Raw genomic sequence first — 22,802 nt, 5'->3', positions numbered from 1 at the left:
TGTTTTATCTGCATTTACATCCGAGCACCAAGTGTATGCAGTGTCCATGGAGGCCAGAAGAGGGCAGTGGATCCCGTGGGACTGGAGTTACAGAGGGCTGGGAGTCACTATGCAAGTTTAACTAGGAATCTAACCCAGGTCCTCTGGAAGCCATCTCTCCAGACCCAATAGCCATTAATTTTTTTAATTATTTTATCTATCTATCTATCTATCTATCTATCTATCTATCTATCTATCTATCTATCTATCTATTTTGGTTTTTCGAGACAGGGTTTCTCTGTGTTGCAGCCCTGGCTATTCTGGAACTTGCTTTGTAGACCAGGCTGACCTTGAACTCACAGAGACCCACCTGCCTCTGCCTCCTGGGGGCTTGCTTATAACCACTAATTTTTAAAACTATCTTAAAATAATAAATACTCAGGTATCCACTATCTATTTAATAATAGAAATTCTAAAATAAATAAAACAACTACTTTATATAGACTGAAACATAATCCTTACAAATTTCGGTATCAAGTAGGATACCTGGAGCCCAGATCTGAATCTACAAAAATGGATACTTAACAACACCACGCCTTAAAGCTGGAGGGGAACTTTTCAATTTATTTTATTTATGCATTATTTGAGAATTTCTTACTGTATACTGTAGCTTTGGGTTTCACATGAGTACTGCATCTACATCACTCCTACCCCACCCAAACCCTGAAATACGAGGGAAATTTAGAAACTTTACACTTCATTACTATCTGAATGAAAATATTTAGGTACTGTTACAACTCTTACATAGACTACTTAGACATTTCTCCATAGAGTATGGTCCTACACCACCTTCAATGTGTGCTTCCTTGAGTTCTCTACCCAAATAGAGCAGCACATATGACATTAGAATTTAATGGTTAAAAATACGAATACACTGATAACTAACCTACCAATACGTTTATGTGTCTTCCAAAAAACTCACTTTAATTTCTCTCAGTTTTAACCATACCTTTCAATATGGTATCACCTAAAACATAACAAGTGCTCCCTACTTTATTAAATAATGTTACTTTGAGACTACTCTCACTAATAACTGCGTAGCAGACGTTATGAATTGTGACTGGCAGAATACTAATGCAATGTCATTAATCAAAAAGTTATTCAGTACCATCCCACACTTTTAGAGCTCAAAGGGACCTCAAAAGCAAAAAAACTGTAGAACACCATTTCACAAAACTGAGACTCTAATCCATTAATTCATTATACCCTATAATCTTTTTTTTAGGGGGGGGGTGACAGCATTTCACTATGGAGCCCTGACTCCCTGGAAATTGCGATGTAGACCAGACAGGCCTCAAATTCACAGAGATTCATCTGCCTCTACCTCAAATGCTAGGATTTAAAGATATATGCCATCATACTAAAATCTTAATGCCAAGAGTCTCAGAGGTAGGAAAGGGCAAGGCAGGAAGCAGAGATGCTCTTTCCTAAATCCAACTCACAATTAAATAGGAAAATATGCGGGAACCTGGCAGAGAAGAAGACCACCATCTTGGGAGAAATAACAACGTATTACACCAACCAAATGAGATGTGGCTGAACTGGGTAAATAATGAAATATTTTAAAATTTTAAGAGATAAGAAGATATAAATGAGAACTATAGGTCCTAGAGAGATGGCACAGCTGACAAGAGCACTTAGTGCTCTTAAAGACCCAGGTTTGGTTCCCAACACCCCCGCAGAAGCTCAATCAAGCACATGTAACTCCACTTTCAGAGGACCCAGCTCCCTCTTCTGATATTCTCAGGCTGAAGTGTGCATATCACATATACACATAAACACATACGTGCACACACATAAACATAAAATAAAGCTATTTTTTAAAATGAGAATTATAGGGATGAAGTTCCTTTCTTCTGAAGTACTTGCTCAGTCAGTATCTCCAAAATACAAACACTGGGAACCAAAATTTCCAAAGAAAGGCTCAAGATTGCAATTATTTCCTCCCAAAACAAAAACTTAAGGGCTTACTTTTAAGCTTTTTATTAGATTTTATAAATTATGGATTGTTCACTTGATTTCATTTGAAAATGCTAGTAAAATGCTAATAAAATTATCTATTTGAGGTTAGTAAATTTAGCTACTGTTGAGAATCCAGAGAAAAGTTATGTAGCACTTAAGTAATTTAACATTTTATTTAGAATTTACTTTAAATAGTTCATTTTTAGGTATTTATTAAATTAAAAGAAAAATAACAAATCTTTAGCTTTAAAAAGCAAAACAAAAAATATTTCCCTTTTATATTTACACTGTAATAACTAAAGGACACTGAGGTTGCCACTAAGGAAAGTCTGTCTTGGATTTACCAATTAATAAGCACCCTAATAAAATTATTAGCCATTACAAATTATAAGAAGTTTCCTATAAGCTTCCCATTCATAAGCCCCCATGACCCTCAAAATTAATTAACAGACTTTTCACTCTTTTATAACTTAAAAAAAAAATCTTTAGTGATGCGGAGTGAGCTACCAGGAGGATCTTGAGGTCCAGGCTAGCCTGAGCTACATAAAGAATCTTATCTCAAAAAAGCATACGAATAAAAAGCCAATACCCTCATCCCCAAAATACTAAATGAAACAATGAATAAAATTAATCTAAGTTAAATGCATTATTACTACCTGTGATTGGTTAACTGTGATTACCTATGGTTAACTGTGACTACCTGTGATGGTTAGTTCTTGTCAACCAGACACAAACTACCATCACCTAAGAGGGACGCTCAACTGAGGAATTTCTTCCACCAGCCTGGCCTGTGGGTCATGTCTGTGAAACATCTTCTTGATTGCTGACTGATGTGAGAGGGACCAGGCCAACTGAGCAAGCCAGTAAGCTGCTTTACCTCATGGTTCCTGCCTCTATTCCTGCTTGAGTCCTGCTGATTTCCCTCAATGATTGACTGCTTGGACATGTGAGCCAACCAACACTTTCCTCCTTCCAAGTCAGTTTTGGTCAGTATGAATTATAGTAATAAGAACCAAACTAGTACAATACCTTTTCTGTTTTTTTCTCTTCTGTTTCACTACTGGATGTTCTTGTCCTAAGTTTCACAGAGCCTTCTTTAAAAATATCTCCAAATCCAACTCCTCGGAAAACTTTCTTTGGCTGTGTAACTGATCCAGGATCACTCCCATTTCCCGGAGACAGTAATGGTGAGGTAGGGCCAGTCAAAGCTATTTCTAAAAGAATAATTTTGTTTATGAAGAATGACACTCAAAATTACAAAAATCTTTACAACACTTTCTACAATATCTGTATCTTATACTTTGTAAAAAAAAAACAGAAAGATAAACAACACAGTGCTCAAATGTACTTTGATTTTTGTTGCTATGTTGAATAAAGTAACTATTCTAACTATATTTAATTTTATGACTAAGAAATTCAGAAAACAAAAGATTCTTAGCAAGATACTACTCTTTTTTCTAAAATATTTATTTATTATGTATACAATATTCTGTCTGCGTGTATGCCTGCAGGCCAGAAGAGGGCACTAGACCCCTTTACAGATGGTTGTGAGCCACCATGTGGTTGCTGGGAATTGAACTCAAGACCTTTGGAAGAGCAGGCAATACTCTTAACCTCTGAGCCATCTCTCCAGCCCGCAAACCATCTTAGATATGGTTTGTCTCCTAATGGCGCAAAAAGGTGATGACCACGTAAGAGGTGGCACTGGGAGATGACTGGGAAGAACTAACACCACCTCATGGTGTGCAGGCAGGAGTGCATTAGACTGTGAAAGCATTTTGCTTTGAAGAAGCTTCATGGAGGTATTTCTTTTCCTGAAGGATCCTTTGATGCTAATATAACCATCCTATACTAAAATCTAGTATGTCTTACACAGAACATCAGGCTCTATCTTTCTTATAACCTGATAAGAGTTATAAGAGACCTTGATAGTATACTTACCAGTCTGGCAATCTTGTCCATTCAATTTTCAGACCATTTATATTTAATATAATTAATAATATTTAAATCTATTAGCTTGCTACTCGTTTTTTATTTACACATTTTTTTACTCCTCTCTTGTCTTGGTTTCTTCCACTACTTATTAGCATCTCATCTTAATAGCTCATTAAATACACCTCTGCTCCAGCTCGAATGTATAATCATTGAATATATATATAATATATAATTATTTACCATAAAATCTGTTTCCCTTTTTTTCACTAAATTTGTGCAACAAAAACTACTTCATGTATACCTCCATTTAGTAACATAAAACAATTTTTAAAATCTGAAATGTGATCCTTTGTTGAAAAATTACCAAAAAAATCATGAATTATACTGGGTATTAATGAAAAGTAATACAACAGAGACACCTGATGAAAACACAACATTCAATAGAAACAATCCAGTTTACCATTAATCTTACAACACCAGTCTAGAAGCTTTTAAAGATGGCTCCACATTTCCCTGTGTTTATGTATATACATGTGAAGAAAGGAAGAGAAGGCGGGAGAAAGAGAGGAAGGGAGATTATCTTGATTTTCTTTACTTGGATAGTCCCATATTCCCTAGGAGGGCTCTAACTCAACATCTCTAAAGTAAATTCACCATCTCTCCCTAATTAAACCTAGCTCCTGACAATAAACAGTATCTACATTAACCCAAAGACTAGCTGGTAATCTCTGACCACTCTTCTTCAGTCACTCTCCATATCCCATCATAACTAAGTCCTAAATGATACAGAACCGATGGAGCTCTCCCATTCTACCCATGTCTCTCCACCACCACAGCATTCTTCTGTTCTACCTAAATTAACACAACACTCAGCTGGGCCTGCCAGCCAGTCGTCTTCAAAGCACTCTCCACATGTAACCAAAAGAATCCAGCTTAAAAAAAAATTGATCATGTTATTCCCCTTCATACATTCTCTGTGATTTGGTGGTTTTAGTGTCTTATGCCTGACGTTTCTCCATCCTTAACACTTACCACCTTCAACTATATAATCCAAAATCTCTCTGAAATGACTGTCTTCCAAGTCTTGAAAACCTATGGCCTTTCTTCACTCTTCAAGTTTGCTGAGGCACTGGCCTATTGATTTTGAGATCTCAACACAGTACTTCTGCAAAAGATGTTTTCCCCCTTTATGTACATCTATAGTACTCAGAAGTTCCTTGTGACATATTTCTCATGTCAAATTACATCAACTTTGACTCATTTAATAAAGTCTTTTCTTTTTGAATGTAACAAAAGCTTCAAAGTTGGGGGGCTGCTTGTTATTCACCACTGAATCCCCAGAATCTAAGCACAGTATGCTGGACAACAAACACTCAACATACTAAAAGTAAACAAACTACAGATGCTAAGTGAATAGCAGTTTTTATATGTGGGCTTCCTTTCGGTCTGTAACTATTACATTGCAGACTTAATGACAAGCCTCCACTAAAATGTAAATGAGCTCTCATGTCAATACTCAGCACTCTCAGTCATGACTTGGAAATCAGAGTCCAACAGGCAAACCACAGGGCTGCAATACTAAGAAATGCCTAGTACCTAATTTCCTGTTCATGTCTTCTATACATTAAGAAGTATAAAAGAAATCAACAGCAGCCCAACTATGATTTACTACTCCCTGGATAACCAGGTGTCCTATTTCATCTCCCTTATTAAGAGTGACATCAATACTCTCCAAAGTTAAGGGTTTCACTTTCTAAACTGCCTGAAAATCCTCTGTATACCAAAAAGTACTATTCTTTCATGCATTGACTATCGACATGTCACACTATTCCACAAAATAGGCATTTGGCAGTGAACAAAATTTATATATTCTATTAAGTTACAGGCTGTTGTGAGCTGTCCAATGTGCATGCTGGGAAACCAACTGCTCTGCAAAAGCAGTATGTACTCTTAACTGCAGAGCCATGTCTCCAACCTCAAGTCTATGAAAGTTTTAATTATTATTTGGATTTATTTTCTCTAAAAGTCTCTTGTCATTCAGTTCACTAAAGCTCAGAATCCATTCTCTGTATTCACAGCTTTCATTTTACTTCAAATCATTTGCACATCTGTATATAAAACACTAAAAGTACTGACAAAAGTCAAAGAAAATAATAGCTCAAAACAATGCACTGCCCTGCAATTGCATATAATACCTTTTTGATAAAATCATTACTCTCGTTGCAAATTAATTAAAGAAAGGCAAAGATAGCATATATTAACTGTCACTACTCACATAAAGAAGAAACATACACACACACCTTGGCATTATACTGACTCTAAAAGAAAAGAAAAAGTAACTGGCATCTTACAGGTTATAGACTAACCCTTAAAATCTATAACATACATAACCAAAAATAGCTATGTATTACTTATCCTCACTAAATGTACAATCCTACCTACACTTCAAAATTTAAGTAGTATTTTAAAGCAACTTTCCTAAATACCACAACAGTGGTTTTTTTTTTTTTAAAAAAAAAAGAGTATTAATTTATAATTAGCGTAACATTTCCTCAACTAAATCCTTAAATGATGAGAATATTAAGATGAATTTCTGTCTCTAATTGACAAGAGATCAAATTTATTAAGCTAAACATGGTAGGACACACACTTAGAATCACAGTACTTCTGAGACTGAGGCGGGAGGATTGCTACAAGTTCAAATGTGTGGTCTACACAGTGAGTTCCATGTTGACAAAGTTACATATAGAGAACTTATCTCAAAAGACCAAATAATAATGACAGCAATAACAATGAATTAATTAACTGGCATTTGATTGTAGGGAAAACAGAATCTGGAATATGAATATAGAAAACAAAAGACTGCTACTTAAAATTTTCTCAATTATTAAGCTAGGCCATTTGCAAACTCAGCAGTTCAAATAGTACGCTAAACAGAACTCAGGGAAAGAAAAAAGAATAAACTGATCAGGTATTTTTTTCCCCTTCTATTCCCATTATAATCTGTTCTTTAAAACTAGGCTAACTGAAATTGATTAAGCACTCAAATGAAGAATTCCAAGAGATAAAATCATAGTCAAGTTTTTTTCTCCTACCTGATTCGTCCTGACCTTCATGAGTTTCACCATCCTCTGTGAGCTCTAACTCTTTCACAAAGTTTGAGGGGAAAAGTCCCAACTTATTGTTCAGAGTTCCACTCCACCAGCCTTCCTCCACCTGAAAAAGTTCACAGCCCAAATGTAGTAAAATTCTTCTAAGTGAAAACCTCACTCTATGGAAAAACTAAGTAAAAATATATGAGCAAGTAGTTAACGATGCAAAACAAGTGTGCTTTAAAAGAAAGAAAACAACAGGGAAATAAAATTTAAGTGGATGATGTCTAACCAATATTTCTAAGCTAAATTTAAATTAGTCATGCATGGGATTAATTATATTACTTGTAATGTTTACAACAAAAACTTATAATCAATTCAACCTATGAAACAAACACTCTTTATTAAATGACAAGTAGACTATAATGCATAACTGAGAAAGCACACAGCCCCTGACTGCAATGGCACTCAGACATTACTCAACGTTGCTTTATAGAAATAAGATAAATTATTTACTTAAAAATTTTCATTTGGACAAAGTTTAATAACTCTAAGGATATAACTTTGTGAACCAGTGGTATGACTCAGCAGGTAGGACTGCTTGCCAACCTTGACTACCTGAGTTTGACCCCTGAAGCCCACAGAGTAGAAAACTGACTCCCAAATGCTGCTCTCTGGCCTCTATACATGTGTCATGGCATTAGCACAACACACGCAGGCGCAGGCACAGGCACGCGCGTGCACGCACACACTCAGGAGTTAAGAATGCAGAGGATCAAAATTCAGTTCCCTGTATCCATGTCAGACAGCTCACAACATCCAAGCTCTTGGGGATCACAAACCTCAAGCCGCTTCAGGCACCTGCACACTTATGTACATACCTACACTCAGACCCACACGCATAGATATAATTAAATATAAATTTAATAACAAATGTAAAAATCATTTCTAAGAGTGTTAAAATGTATAAAATCTTATTTCCCCCTTTTAATTAAACAATAATTATTAAGCAAACTGAAAAAAATATTTTGGTTTTGTTTATTATTTTGTCCATTTTATGTGTATGGGTATTTTATGTGTATGGGTGGTATATGTACTGCAAGCATGCCGTGGCCCCAGAGGCCATAAGAAGGCATCAGAAGCCCTGAAACTGGAGTTGCCATAATATGAGCTGCCATGTGAATGCTGGGACGTGAGCTGGGGTCCTCTAGAAGAACAGCCAGTACTCTGAAATGCTGACCCATCTCTCCAACCCTGAAAAAAATCACTCTCAAAATTCATTTAATAAGCACCTTACTCCAAACAAAAATGTTCTCATGAATCAAATTCTTTAACACAGCTGAAGAGATGGCTCAGTAGTGAAGAGCACTGGATGCTCTTCCAGAGAACTCAGGTTCAATTCCCAGCTCCCACATGGCAACTCACAACTGTCTATAACTCCAGTTCCAAGGGATCTGACACCCTCATATAGATATAACATACAAGTCAGCAAAACACCAGTGAATTTTTTTAAAAAATCTTTAACAAAGCCTTTATACTCATTAATAATAAGATTGCTCAATTTATTAAAAAAAAATCAGCTGACTGTTTTCAGACGTATAGTTTCTGTTGTTGGACAAAGGATACTAAAGAGATTTAGAGAGTAACAGTAGAGTACACTGCTGTCATCATTTACTTATCAACCTTACATCACAGCTAGAAATATCTCATTTACATAAATCATTTTCAGTGCTATCCACCTTATAACTGAAAGCAAACTGATCTCTACATAAATTTTTCTGACTGTCCTGAAACTCACTAAGTAGACCAGGCTGATCTCAAACTCACAAATATCCACTTGGCTCAGCCTCCTGATTAAAGGCATGTGCTACCATTCCCAGCCTGAAAACAAAATTTTTAATAATTAATGTAATAGGCACTCTTTACATACAAGCCATGATTTTTGGCTGGGAGAAGATTCAAACCTTGCATATGAAAAATCCCTTCCTTGCCTTTGCTGAATAGCTAACCTAGGAGAGTATTAGACTGCAGCAATCCATGCTCTTGAAAAACCAATCTAAGAAAGCAGTAAGCACATAGTTAGAATGTAACTGCTAGGCATGGTGGCACACCTTTAATCCCAGCACTCAGAAAAAAGAAACAGGTCGACCTTTTTTAGTTCTAAGTCAGCCAAAACTACATAGTGAGTTCCTGTCTCAAAACAAAAACAAGTAAACTAATAATAATGAAATGTAAAAATAAGTGCTGTAATCAAAGTGAGAAAAAAGTGCAATAAAAGCACGGGAGCATAAGCTGGAAAGTATCAGAATCTTCTCTCCTAAAAGCCAATGACCAAGAAACTCAACACTAAGCCTAAATGAGAATCTTCTAGATAAAAAGAACATCAAAAAAAGTCACATCAAAATTCATGATGGTTACAGACAATATAGCTGAACTACTAATAGCCAGATACAGTATGCTTGGGATGGCAAAGTAAAGCAGCAAGCATGAAGAGTTCCGAGGTTTTAGCAGACCGAAGGCAAATGAAACTGAGCATGAAGACTCGTGTCTGACCACAGCACTCAGGGAATAGGGCAGGAGAGTTGCTTTGAGTGTAAGGCCAGACCAGGCTAAATTTTAAGTTCAAAGAAGTGGGCTACAGAGTGAGACCCTGCCTCAAAGAAAGAGAAAAGAAAGAAAGGGAAAAAAGAAACTAAGGTAAAGGATTGAAAATATAGGAGCTATGTGTGTGGTATGGAATTAAATATGACAAAATGGAACAGCCACAAAGTAAAAAAAAAACATCAGTATTAAACTCCAAATATCAGCAACTTGTTAAAAGTTATTTAAGGAATTCTTGGGGAAAGTGGCAGTGAACACTCATTCAAGCATAGCAATAATGATCTGGGCATAGTAACCATACCTGTAATCCCAGCACTGAGGAGGCTGAGGCAGGAAAACCAACAGTTAAGGCCAGACTGAGCTTTGAGACCCTTATTTGTCTCTAAGAAACACAAATAAAAACAAATACAAAGCAAACAATCATTTAAAAACAGACTGCAGTTGAGCCTGCAGACACATGCCTGTAATTCCAGTGCTCAGGAGGTGAAAAAGAAGACTACAAGTTTGAGGCCAGCTGGAAATACATGGTCAGACCCTAGCTAAAAACCAAGGGTCCACTATACACAGAGTCCTGAGTTCAACTCCTCCATGGGGGGCGGAAAGGGGGGAGTAGGAAGCTGTTCCAGACAGTCACAACAAGATGGCAAATTACACACAATCAAATTCAGGCCACTACATGTCAGGCACATATGAAGCTAAATGAAGATGGTTTTACTCCTGACAGTTTCTAAGTGGTTTATAAGTAGCTATCATTTCCAAGGCTAGACTGTAAAAGGCACTTCCCCATGTATGCTGAATTGGTTGCACTCTGAGTTGTGAAACTGCTGTGCAAATCAAAATAAGTGCCCTCTACTCAAAACATTTTGGATTTCAGACTATGGAGTGTTTACAATAACTCGACCCAAAATCTGAACCTTTTTGATTATTATGCGGGTAGTCAGAAGGTTTCAGAATCTCCAGACACTCCCATCCTCTAAGAAATCCAAGCCAAATGGAAATGACATTAGAAAGCTGTCCAAGTGGCAGTTCTAGTTTTCAAGGCTATAGGACATAGGTGTAAATAGAGGGACTTTCTTACAAAGGCTCTCACCAGCCCCTTACTTCTGAACCCGTCCAGCTGAGGTCCCAGACACCATGGAACAGACAAGCCAATCCCTTGTGGTCTATCTGCATACCTGAGCCACACAACCCACAAGCATAACAGTTGTTTTTGCCACTAATTTTGGGGAAGCTTCTTCTGCATCACGAGTAACAACTATAAGCAATGTGGTTCTCTATGACTCAGTCTCTACCTCTGAGAAATTAAGATAAATAACCCCTTCTGTTATAAAGGAAGAAAATGCCAAACTTATTTAGCACAGTACTTCCAAATAAACATTAACTGGTGTGGCCGTCAGACAGAGATCAGACGGCCTCTTGTATAGGTATTCTCGAAGTTATTGTAGATACCAGTGATAAATGAGAAATCATGACACAAAATCAATTCCTGCTACAATACATTTTATCAAAGCACTCTCTAAAATAGCATCTTCACTGGCCAGCAAAACTTTAAATACTCCTTTAATGAGAAAAGCAGATGTAAGAAATTAAAAATGTTTTCATATCTTAAAGTATTAAAACTGTGAAAAAAGCATACTTGGCTAGAATTTAAATACAACAATTCAAACAAGACAGACTTTAAAGCAATTTCTGCATTGCACTCCTATATCATTAAAAAAGAAGTATTTGTTATTGTTTTGTGCCAACAGAGAATTAAGATGAGGCTCTCTGGTGTTTGGGACTATTAAAATAACATTAATTTTACTTTTTAGCATTATTATAATGGTATGTGGGCACAACGTGAGTATGGGTGTGAGCATGTAATGTGCCTGCAGAAGTCAGGGGCAACTCTGCAGAGTCAGTTCTCCTTTCCACCTTTATATGGGTTACAAGGATGGAACTCAGGTAGCCAGGCTTGGGTGAGCTTCTTGCCAAAAGAAAATTACATTAATTTTAAGCTTAAAAAATGTTTATTTTTATTAAGAGAAATACACAAACAGGACATAGCAAGCACAAGTAACAAGGACTATCTTTAAATTGTATTGAAAACGGGCAAAAATTTTTATAAATTTTAATAATCTGACAAAGCCCTCTTCTAGAAGCCACACCACGTAACTGCTGTGCTACTGCGAATGTACAAAGTCCTTCTGGTCCTTACCTCTTCGTTAATATCAATGATATCCCCCACTGTCAGTACCAGTTCATCCTCATTTTGTGGAAGGTAGTCAAAAAGAACTTTACACTGACGCTTTTTTGTCTCTAGAAGAAATCATTTTAAAAAATATGTTAAAAAGATCATTTTTTAACTAGCACCTTTATTCATATACCACAATTATAGTTACAAGTGTGTAAAAAAGAAAAACAATTTAAACAAGCAATCACAAACAGCCTGGGTGATTTTTAAACATGTCTCACACAACATAACATGTTCACCTCCAGATAAAGTGTAAGGGTTCCAGTATAGAAAACGGGTACACCTGATCCCTTCAATTACACACAAGCAAAATATCCACAACTTTTAAGACTATAAAGACATTTTGACAATAAAATTATTGTAGGCAAGTCCCTCCCAGTGGTAATTTTCAGATGACTTCTTAATCAAGGCCTAGGAATATTTAAAATGTGCTACTTTAAGTGCCTGTCGAAGGGAAGACAAGATGGCTGAGCAGAAGTACCCAGCACTCACTCGCTCCTTCCAGAGAATAAAGAGGGGGAGGGGAAAAAGAAAGAAAGAGGGAGAAAGCAGGCTGGCAACAGGTAACAGATGTACAGATGCACGTTGAGATGAAAAACTGGCATTCAACCACAGGAAAAAAAAAAAAGTCCCGAGCCTTGAGACAGCTGCATAGTAAAAGAAAAACTACTCTAACACCCAGGTTCCTAGCTCAGCAGCTTGGAACCCTTTCCCTTCTGATATAAAAGTAGAAATAAAATCAGAAAACTATCAGCACATTCCTACCTACTTGGAAGTTTTATAACCCTGAAAGCTTACATTCTAAAGAGAATCTGAATCTATCCACTAGTGTAGATTTAGAAAAAGGATTTCATCCAGCAATTCCCCAGGATGTTGTAACCCGGAGGCTTCTTGAGAATAGATTATTGAATCCGGACTGCCATGTTTCATATGGGCAGACTTAACTCAGTGGAAAGACACTGACACAAATGCACCAACAGACCTATCCTGAGAATTCAGTATAAGGGATGCAGAGTGGAGTGAAGGTAATAGCCACAAAAGACAAATTATTAGCGAGCCCACCAACTGATATAAGGGTATATAGTTTGCCACAAGTAGATCCTGCTCAGCTCTCAGTTCCACACAGAAGTTCCTAACTCTGACAAGATGAAGAAAAGGGCTCCTAGACTGTTTTCTCAACACACATAGGTGTTCTGGGGTCAGTTTCAAGCAATGTCCTTGCACCTTCATAATGCTACCCAACTGGTCCACAGAGAAACTGTGTCTGGATTTGTCCTCTGTATTTAGAACTAAGAGGAATTTTGCACAGGTCCAGTTGCAACCATTCCAGCACTATCCCTGGTAGATATTGATTTTTCAGAAGAAGAAAAGCCCATCCCAAGCAAGCATGCACACTAGGGGAGGAGACCTAAGGTCCCACTCTTGGACAGGTATGCCTACAGCAGCACAGCAGAACAGAAGAATAATATTTCTGCTTCCATTACAACTACATGTGTCCTCTGTATCAGTCTTCACAATAATCTTGTACAATCACACACTCCTGTTAAGACGCACAGCGGAAGTGTTGTGATTTCTGTTCTAACCATCCTAGAAGACCAATGGACTTGTACCCACTGCCTACTCAAAGAACAAATGTTTTGGACATTACATGCTTACTACAACTACATATTCAAATAAAAGAGGCAGTATAAACATGCCTGAGGAAACCTCCATGACCTAGAGACTACGTTTCCAACTGTAGGTAAGAGTTAGTACACAAGTACTCTACCACACAAGGCCAGGCCTGCTACAGCCTCTCTACTCCTGTGTCACCAGCAGAAGTGGGTCTCTCCAACTCCATACTAAGCATGGGTTATGCCCAACCTCAATAATCAAACTCAAAGAAACTCTCAGAAGTAAAGTGACTGTATTATAGTAAACAGAAATAAACTCAATTCTCCATAACACATTATTACCCCTAAGATTTTACCTCCAATGAAATTGAGGAGATACTCATTTTACTAGACATGCAAATCTTAGTAGAAATAAATTTAAAAATATATGAAAAAGACAAAGTATTACATTCTTTAAAAAAGCTAAATATGCTGAACAAGATGAAATTCAAGATTAAAAAATTTAAGATAGTATGTTGTTGTTTTAAAGCTTAATGAGATCCAAAGAAACATAAATAGAATGATTAATTAAAAGACTTGGAAAAACAAGGCAATATATGATTAAGAAAATCAAAGAGAGATTTTGAAAAAGAACTAATATGAAATCTAGGAAATGATGCTCATTGAATAAAACAGAATCCATCCAAAAACTTCAACAGCAGACTTAATTAAGGAAAAAGAAATAATATGAGAGCTTGAGGACATCTTTTTGGAAATAACATATTTGTATAAAAATAAGAATGAAAAGGACATGAAAGATTGGAGGATATCATTAAAAGATCAAATATGTGTGTCATCAACATACTCAAAATTTTAATAAGGACAAATGAAAACAGAAATTTTCTCTAATTTTGGGAAAGGCATGCACCATCAAGGACAGGATTTTGTTCGTTTGTTTGTTTTCTGGGTCCCCCCACCCACCTCTGAGATAGGGTTTCTCTATAGTTTTGGAGCCTGTCCTGGAACTAGCTCTTGTAGATCAGGCTGGTCTTGAACTCACAGAAATCCGCCTGCCTCTGCCTCCCAAGTGCTAGGATTAAAGGTGTGTGCTACCACTGCCCAGCTCAGGGACAGGATTATTATATGACCCCCAACAGCCAGAGAAGATCCTCTCTACAATGTATGATAGTCAACCTGTCAAAAGCACCAGAAAGACTTAAAACCCACAAGAGATCACATTTAAGGATAATCCTATTGGACTAATTATCAACAGAAACCCTGAAAGCCAGACAAGTGTGGTAGGTTTGGTGAGTGACTGGAGGATCAGGAGTTCAAAGTTAGGCTAGGGTACTTAAGATCTGTCTCAAACTAAACAAACAGTAAGAACCAGGGGGGGCAACAAATGAAATAGGCTTTAATACAGTAAAAGCAGGGATGATTTCAACACCTCACTGTCATGAATGCACAGATCATCCAGTCACAAACCAGAAGAGAGAAGTGGAAGTGTATAGATTTTCTCAAGACAGAACTAGAAAAAACTGGAGTAGACCCTTGTCTCAGCACCTCCTCCTCCTTCAATGCATGTTAGCCATTAATGGCTTTGGGCAATGGATACAAATCCCATTCTCTCCTGTATTGGGCAGATGGATCCATCCTCAGGGTTGACTCTCTTGCTTTTTTTCTTTGAAAATCAGTGATGCTGGGGCCATCAAGATGGCCCAGCAAGTAAAAGTACTTGCCACCAAAGCCTGGCAACCAGAGTCTGATATCTGGAAATGACACAGTGTAAGTAAGGAAGGAAGTAACTCTTCTGGCCTCTACATATGTGCTGTGTCACACATGTAAGTAAACAAATGTAATAAAAATTTGAAAGTGATGTTGATTTGAAAGAGATGACAGTCCATCTCCGAACTTTAAAAAGTCAAGTCAGCTTTTTCTTTAAAAATCTACCGGCTAAATCACTTAAGCATATTGCTAGCTAGCTCTTATATCTTTGGTTAACCCATTTCTATTATTTTATATTTTACCATGAGGCTCGTGGCCTACCAGCAATGTTCTGGCCAATGTTTCTGATGGTAGCTCCACGGCTTCTTCTGCTCTGCCTTCTTCCTCTTAGAATTCAGTTTAGTTTTCCCCACCTAGCTCTGTTCTTCCCTGCTATAGTCCCAAAGCAGTTTCTTTATTCACTAACCAATTAAGTCAACACATATACAGAAGGACCTCCACACCAAAACACAATACACTATACAACCTGTAGTGGTGGTTTCCCATAACTGGTGTGAAAAGAGGGTTGATTGTAAAAGTATACATGATGATATTTTTTAGTAACTGAAATGATTTGTTTCTTGAGTTTTGTAGCTATGAAGGACTTACACCAAGTTTTAAATATCCTTTAATATAGATGCATTTTAGGACAAATACATTTCATTGCAATAAAAAAAAATCTACCGGCTAGATCTCCAGGTAGATGCTTATATTTCCCTTTTTAGACAAATACATGCCCTTTCTGCAAGTTAGCTAAGGAAGGGGACAAAGCTGTGTCTCCCCTGCCCTAACCTGCACACTGAGGCAGACCAAACGGCAGCTATGCCATTTTTACTTGCCTGGCAAAGCACTATTTAAATATCTTTCTTATTGGCCATGTAATCTTCAAACATTAGGAAAGCATCATAAATCCCTCTTTTTCACTACCCAGCTACAGTATTTTCTGTAGAAATCCTAATATTTTAGAGCCCATAATACAATAATATAACATTTCTAACAAGCTTCCAGTAGCACTTTTCTGCTTATTTGAGAAAACAGACTTTGAAATTAAAAAATAGTATTTAACTAACTACAAGCAACTGAATTCTTAATTCAAGCTTGATGCATGCACCTTTACCCAGTGAGTCAAACTGCCAACCACAATTTCATATATTCATTTGACCATTTTATTTCATCCTAAATCCCACCTGACTGCCATTGAACTTACCATCTTCCTGCCTCAACCTTTTTCCCCTTAGAGTTGGAAAAACAAACTTGTATCATTATTTATGATCATCTCCAAATAAAACTGATTTAAAAACCTAAAGTAAAATTTTATTTTTACCTATGTGTTTACATCTAACGAGAATGAGTTATTAAGGAAGCTGAAATATATTTTAATGTCAGGCATTTGCCTCTCACCACTTTTACATGTTATACTGTCAAACGTTTTACTTAGCATCATAACTGCCCACATTGTTTGGAGAGATGTACAGTGACTACGTCTTTAGTCCACACCCATCCCAGACCCCAATAATCCTTTTTTCTATTCTACTTTCAAGTCTGTTTTGCTACATATGGCAGGATTTTTATTTTGATTTGGTTTGATTTTTGGTTTTTTGAGAGGGTTTTTCTGTAGCTTTGGAGCCTGACTTGGAACTAGCTGGAACTAGCTCTTGTAGATCAGGCTGGCCTCGAACTCACAGAGATCTGCCTGCTGAGTTCTGGGATTAAAGACATGTGCCATCACTGCCCAGCTAGGATTTCATTCTTATTTTTGGATCAAATAATATACCATTATATGGTTAATGTGTTATTATCTTTATCCCACTTACCCTGGGAAGTATGTAACTTTGCTATTGGGAATGGTGCTGCTTAAATACAAGTGTATCTATTTTTGCACAGCTGTTCCGATTCTTTCAGATACACTGTCTAAGAATATAGCTGGATTTATGGTACTATTATTTATTATCTGTGACAGGTTCCTAGTTGAAATCCAGATTTACCTTGACCTCAGGATCCTCCTGTTTCTGCCTCTCAGTGCTGGGATTATTTTTAGCTTTTTGAGAAACTGCCACTCTCAAAACAGCTGGACTAATTTACATAACACCAACAGTGTACACGTCCTCCTTTTTTCCATGTTTTCATGGTTTTTTTAACAGACATTATAAATAGGATAAAATGGTAACTTGCTATAGTTTAGAATTACTTTGGTATGATATAGTTTTGCATACTAAGCATTTTTCTTTACTTTTTATGTATGGGAGGGGATGCCATAGAATGCATGTGACAACATATGGAAGTCATTTCTCCTACTGTGTGAGTCTCAGATATCAGCCTCAGGCTATCAGACTTGGCAAAGTCTCATTTGTCCTACAATACCCTCCAACTTGCTTCATAGTCAAAAATAACCTTAAACTTCTAATCCATCCCCAACTACTGAATTACAGAATTACTAATTTTTGTATGTTGTCTTGCTTTTTCTCTAGATTTTTTTATGTCATAATATGAAAGCAGGGATAATCTGACTTTCTCCTTTCTTGCTCATATGTCTGGTATTTCTCTCTCTCTAACCTAATAGCTCTAGCTACACTTCTATCACTATATATACAAAAAACCATGAAAAGCCCTCCATTCCTGACCACGAAAGTCTTATCACCCTTGACCTGTTCCTGACCTTACAGGAAATGCTTTCAGTCTTTCACATTCAGTACACTGACTATGAATATAGCCTGCAGCACAATGTGGTATGAGTCTTCTGTACCTACCTTGTGCAGACCATGAAGGGATGCTGAGTTTTACCCAATGTTTCCTCTCCATCTATTGGGATGATAATACGATTTTTGTCTCTCATTCTATTTATGCTTATTGATTTGTAGAAGATAAAAACATCTTTGCATCTTTGGAAGGAAATTTGCCGTGCAATCTGTGGCACGCCTGTTAATTTGAACTTGCTAGAATTTTGCATAATTTTGCATTCAAAGACATTGGGGAGTATTTCTTCTTTGTTTTGCTCTGTTGGCTTTTGGGACCAAAATAACGTTGACCTTACAGAATCAATTTGGAAGGGTTCCCTCCCTCTCAATTATATGGAATTGCTTGAGAAACATTGGTGTTATTTCTTTAAATGTTTGATTACATTTAACAGTGCAGACTCTTCTGGCCCCAAGCTTTTTTCTTCGTTGGTAAATTACCTGGATTTCTTTTTTATATTTTCTTGAATTTAGGTAGGTCACCTGTGTCCAGAAGTTTTTCTGGACATAGATTTCACCTGTGTTCTGTGTATGTACTCTTTCTCTATTACTTATACCAAAACTGAGAGAAACTATGGTAGTTTGAATGAGAACTACCCCCTAGGCTTGAGTATTTGAAGAATTGGTTTCTAGCACATGGTACTATTTGGGTAGGTTTGGGAGGTGTGGCCTTACTGCAGGAAGCATGTTGGGAGTAAGGGCTCACCCCAATTCCAGTTAAATGTCTCTGCTTCACGCCTGCAGTTGAAGATATTAGTTCTCAGCTCATATGCTGTCTCTTTACAGTGCCGCAGAATTAAAATGTAGGCTGTTAATAATGGACAGAGATCATAAATAACTCTTTCAATGATCTGGAAATTCTCAGAACACAGAAACTGCATACAAAGGTGCAACTCTGTGCTATACATCTCTACTACGTGGCTAGTCTCCAGAAAGTGCAGTCCAGGACCACTAAAATGGCTAAGACTGTCCAGTTGAAAGTAGGATGGGGATGGACAAATATTACTTGACTATCACATTTTCTGGAACACAATGAATAAAAAAAAGTTAAAAAAAAACCTTTAATTGGTCTTAGTATCAAGAAAACTTCATTGAGCCAGCAAGGGCAGCGCATACTTTTAATCCCAGGAACTGGTTAAAAAAAAGCAGGCAGATCTCTGAGTTCAAGGCCAGCCTGGTCTATGGAACAAGTTCCAGGACAGCCAGAGCTACACAGAGAAACCCTGCCTCAAAAAAAAAACAAAACAAAAAAAAAAAAACAAAACACTTTTTCTTCACAAAATGTTTTCTGATATAACCCTGTGCTATACTGACATGGAAAATAATACACTGTGATAATAGGGGGCCTATATGAAAACTAGTAACGTCCTTACATTTACAGTTCAAAGGGTAAACTTCCTTATTGCCAATCATTTAATACCACAGGGAGTTACAGACCAAAATTTCAAAGATACTATAATCGCAATCTCAGGTAAGAGTCTTTAAACAATTGTGGTCTGGCAAAAATGACTCATCAGGTAAAGGCCCATAGCTCCAAGCCCTACAACTTGAGCTTGATCTACAGAATCCATCTAATAGAAAGAGAAAAATCAACTCCTACAATTGCTGTCTGACTACATACACACTATGGCTCACACACACAGGATGGATGGATGGATGGATGGATGGATGGATGGATGGATGGATGGATGGATGGGTGGATGGGTGGATGGGTGGAAGAATATATATTTTTGCCAGGCAGTGAGGGCACACACCTTTAATGCCAGCACTTGGGAAGCAAAAGTGGATCTCTGTGAGTTCAAGGCCAGCCTGGTCTACAAGTAAATTCTAGAACAGTCAAGTATTACACAGAGAAACCCTGTCTCAAAAAAAAAAAAAAGATTATGCAGAATATGCACTTTTAAAAATACCAATAAACTGAACTGTCCCACATGGAGTTTAATGGGATTTTTAAAATAACAAAACCTTTAGTATCCATTGTCATAAAGACTATAATTGTTTATACATGTTTAATGCTCCATATTTTTAAATGGCATTGTTGCCTCTCTTTTCCTAACTGAAGTTTAAAAAAACTTAAGTAAATTTAAATGAGCTAAGGTCATAAAAGAGATCAAGTTTCTAAAATTTAAAGTAAATTGGCACAATAATCCTATGGACACAGTAATGGCACATATACCTTGGTGGCAACCAACAGCTTTCTAAGGGCTTACAACCCATTCAGTTAGAGGATTACCATGCCTGGTACTGGAAACCTAACTATTCAGTACTAATGAAACCATGGTTTTTGGAAGAGATCTACAACCACGAATTTACTAAACAATCATAATCCCTAACAACAATCTATAAACATCTGTCTTAATACCCACAGGTAAGTGTGATCTTCACCTTTCATCAAAGAATCTTCTTTGCAACAGATGAAGACCACTACAGAAAACCACAACCAAACAAAACGCAGAGTGTGGAGCCCACTCCCTATGGATTCATATATAAACCACTCCAGAACCTAAGGCTCTGGAAACATTGCAGAATAGAAGACAAGAAGATTATAAGAGCCAATTAGAATTAGGGAATTCACTGGGAGACTGTGTCGCCTACTAATATCAGAACACATGAAGTCTCATCAATATGACCACCCAAACATGAGCTGTACAAGAATTATACTAACAAACATGCCAAACTAGATCGGAAAAAGCCCATGTGGCCTCAAGCCTACACAAATTACTCATGCAACTGAGTAATTCTGGGAGCAGGAGAGGTAGTCCTCCCCAGCGAAGAACACACTAATGGGTTGTCTAGTATCAAATGGTCAGACCTGAAAATATACATACAAGTAGTATTATGTGAACTCTGCAGGTTCTATTTAGCAATATGTATGTACAAGCAAATACATACATGCATGCAGTAACAATTAATGAAAAAAGAGACCATGAATTTGAAGGAATCGGGAGGGGTATATGGAAGGGTTTGGAGCAAGAAAGGGAAGGGAGAAATGTTGCAATTAAATTACAACCTCAAAAATAAAACAAAACATAAGATATGCAGGACTGGGGAGATAATTCAGTGAGTAATAGTGCTTGTTGCTCAAGCCTGGTACCCTGGGCTCAATCCCTACAACCCATATAAAACTGGGAGAGAACAAACTCTACAACATGTCCCCTGGCCTCCGCACTCAACATCCACACAAATAATGAATAAAAAAAATTTTTTTCAATAAAATATGGTACTCTTTCTTGGTCAATTTTTCCCCTAACTTATTTATAAACAAAAAACTTTCCAGAACAGGAGAATCACATATGAAGTCAACAAAAGATACCGGGAAAGACACTATTTCAAACGAAAAAGAAAAAAACTTATCAAAACATTTCAGACTAGCAGATACCTCAACAATTAGTAAGTACTATTAAATACAATCAATGTACAACAATGTGTCAATCATTCAGAGACAGTACGAGATAAGCAAGGTATCTTCATTTACAGTTCCTGTATATGGCTACCAGCTTACTCATGCTGGATTATCAATGTTACTGACTCAACATGAGCAAGTACAAAAATCATGTGTGTCAATCATCAGTTCATGAGAGTAAATTAATTACTGCAGTTGGCTGTAGAAGACTGAACACATCTCCCTGAATTTATGAGCAGTCATAACTAAGTAGGAAAGGAATTGTTTACATACTCTTCTTAAGGGTTTTGGTTTGTGGATGTGGCTGAATTCCTCCAGCTGGAAGTCCGTAAGTGCTGATTCGCTGTACAAGACTGGCTACATTTCCATGCCTTTCCCGTTTGATGGGCAAATTGTTATCCTTGGGTTCCGTCTCTCGCTTAATTTCCTATAAAAAGGGAAATCAGTAAAAGAGAAAGATACTTAGGTGTGTCTTAACCAATTTACATTCTTAGACATATTTCTGTATTTTTTAATGTAGCCAAGGCTAGCCTAGAATACACAGCAATACTTCCACCTTAGCTTCCCTACTTTTTGCTTCTCAAATGTTAAGATGTCAAGACATAGCTACAATAATTACTAAATAAATCATGACATAACTCATTTTTAAGCTGAAGAATGCAGATCATTTGCCAAGCATGACATAGTATAAATTTACATCTTATTGAAACTGGAGAAAGGGTAAAGGAGAGTTTCAACCTACCTTCACTAACATACACAAGAAAATCCTGAAACACATAAACAAGTAACACAATAGTTTTAAGTCCAGAGTGTACAACTTCTTTCTACAAAGCACTATATACTAAATGTTTATGGCTACCAGGCCATATAATTTCTTTCTAATATCAGTTCTGTTATATGTAATTCAAATGCAGTTACATACCTAAATAACTAAACCCAGACATATTCTAAAAGAATTCATGAACATAAGTTAAGTTGGGCATGATGGTCCACACTTGCAGTCCCAGCCCTTGGGAGTTAAGAGGCAAGAGAATCTGGAGTTTAGGTCCTCTTCTAGTACAAAGAGACTACAGTGAGTTCAAAGCCAACATGACTATGTGAGACTCTATTTCCAAGAATACAGGGGAGTGGGGAGGGAGCGTCTTTTAATTTTCACATATTTTACACATAATTTAACATTCTCTTAATTTTCCCCCATCCAATCATAAAAATCTTAGCCAGTAACCTTACAACACAGGTCTTGTACAAGCCAGTGACATGTAGATTCTACCTTACAGGTTTTAACTTTATGGCTCCCTGCTCTAATTTACAGGTATAATAAAATGAATGCCAGGTGGTGGTAGCACACCCCAGCACTCAGGAGGCAGAGGCAGGCACAAATCTCTTAAGTTTGAGGCCAGCCTGGTAGAGCAAGTTTCAGGAAAGCCATGGTTACATAAAGAAGCTCTA

The 22,802-nt window shown here is 37.1% G+C and overlaps 1 protein-coding gene across 1 annotated transcript in view; it reads right to left on the bottom strand.

Moving 5' to 3' along the window:
* The window catches only part of Cd2ap (CD2 associated protein), a 75,059-nt gene that overhangs the window by 27,836 nt on the left and 24,421 nt on the right, over positions 1 to 22,802 (bottom strand). Inside the window, exons 3-6 of the mRNA XM_050119333.1 lie at positions 21,627 to 21,780; positions 11,827 to 11,927; positions 7,032 to 7,152; positions 3,031 to 3,215 (exon numbers count right to left, since the gene is read on the bottom strand). Coding sequence (XP_049975290.1) covers positions 3,031 to 3,215; positions 7,032 to 7,152; positions 11,827 to 11,927; positions 21,627 to 21,780 — 561 coding nt within the window. The remainder of the gene's footprint in view (positions 1 to 3,030; positions 3,216 to 7,031; positions 7,153 to 11,826; positions 11,928 to 21,626; positions 21,781 to 22,802) is intronic.

The sequence above is a fragment of the Alexandromys fortis genome, unplaced genomic scaffold, assembly GCF_014885135.2.
Source record: "Alexandromys fortis isolate MF-2015 unplaced genomic scaffold, M_Fortis_MF-2015_v1.1 scaffold_145, whole genome shotgun sequence".
NCBI lineage: Eukaryota > Metazoa > Chordata > Mammalia > Rodentia > Cricetidae > Alexandromys > Alexandromys fortis.
Note: the sequence above shows the minus strand (reverse complement) of the source record. Positions and strands in the feature narration are given on the sequence as shown.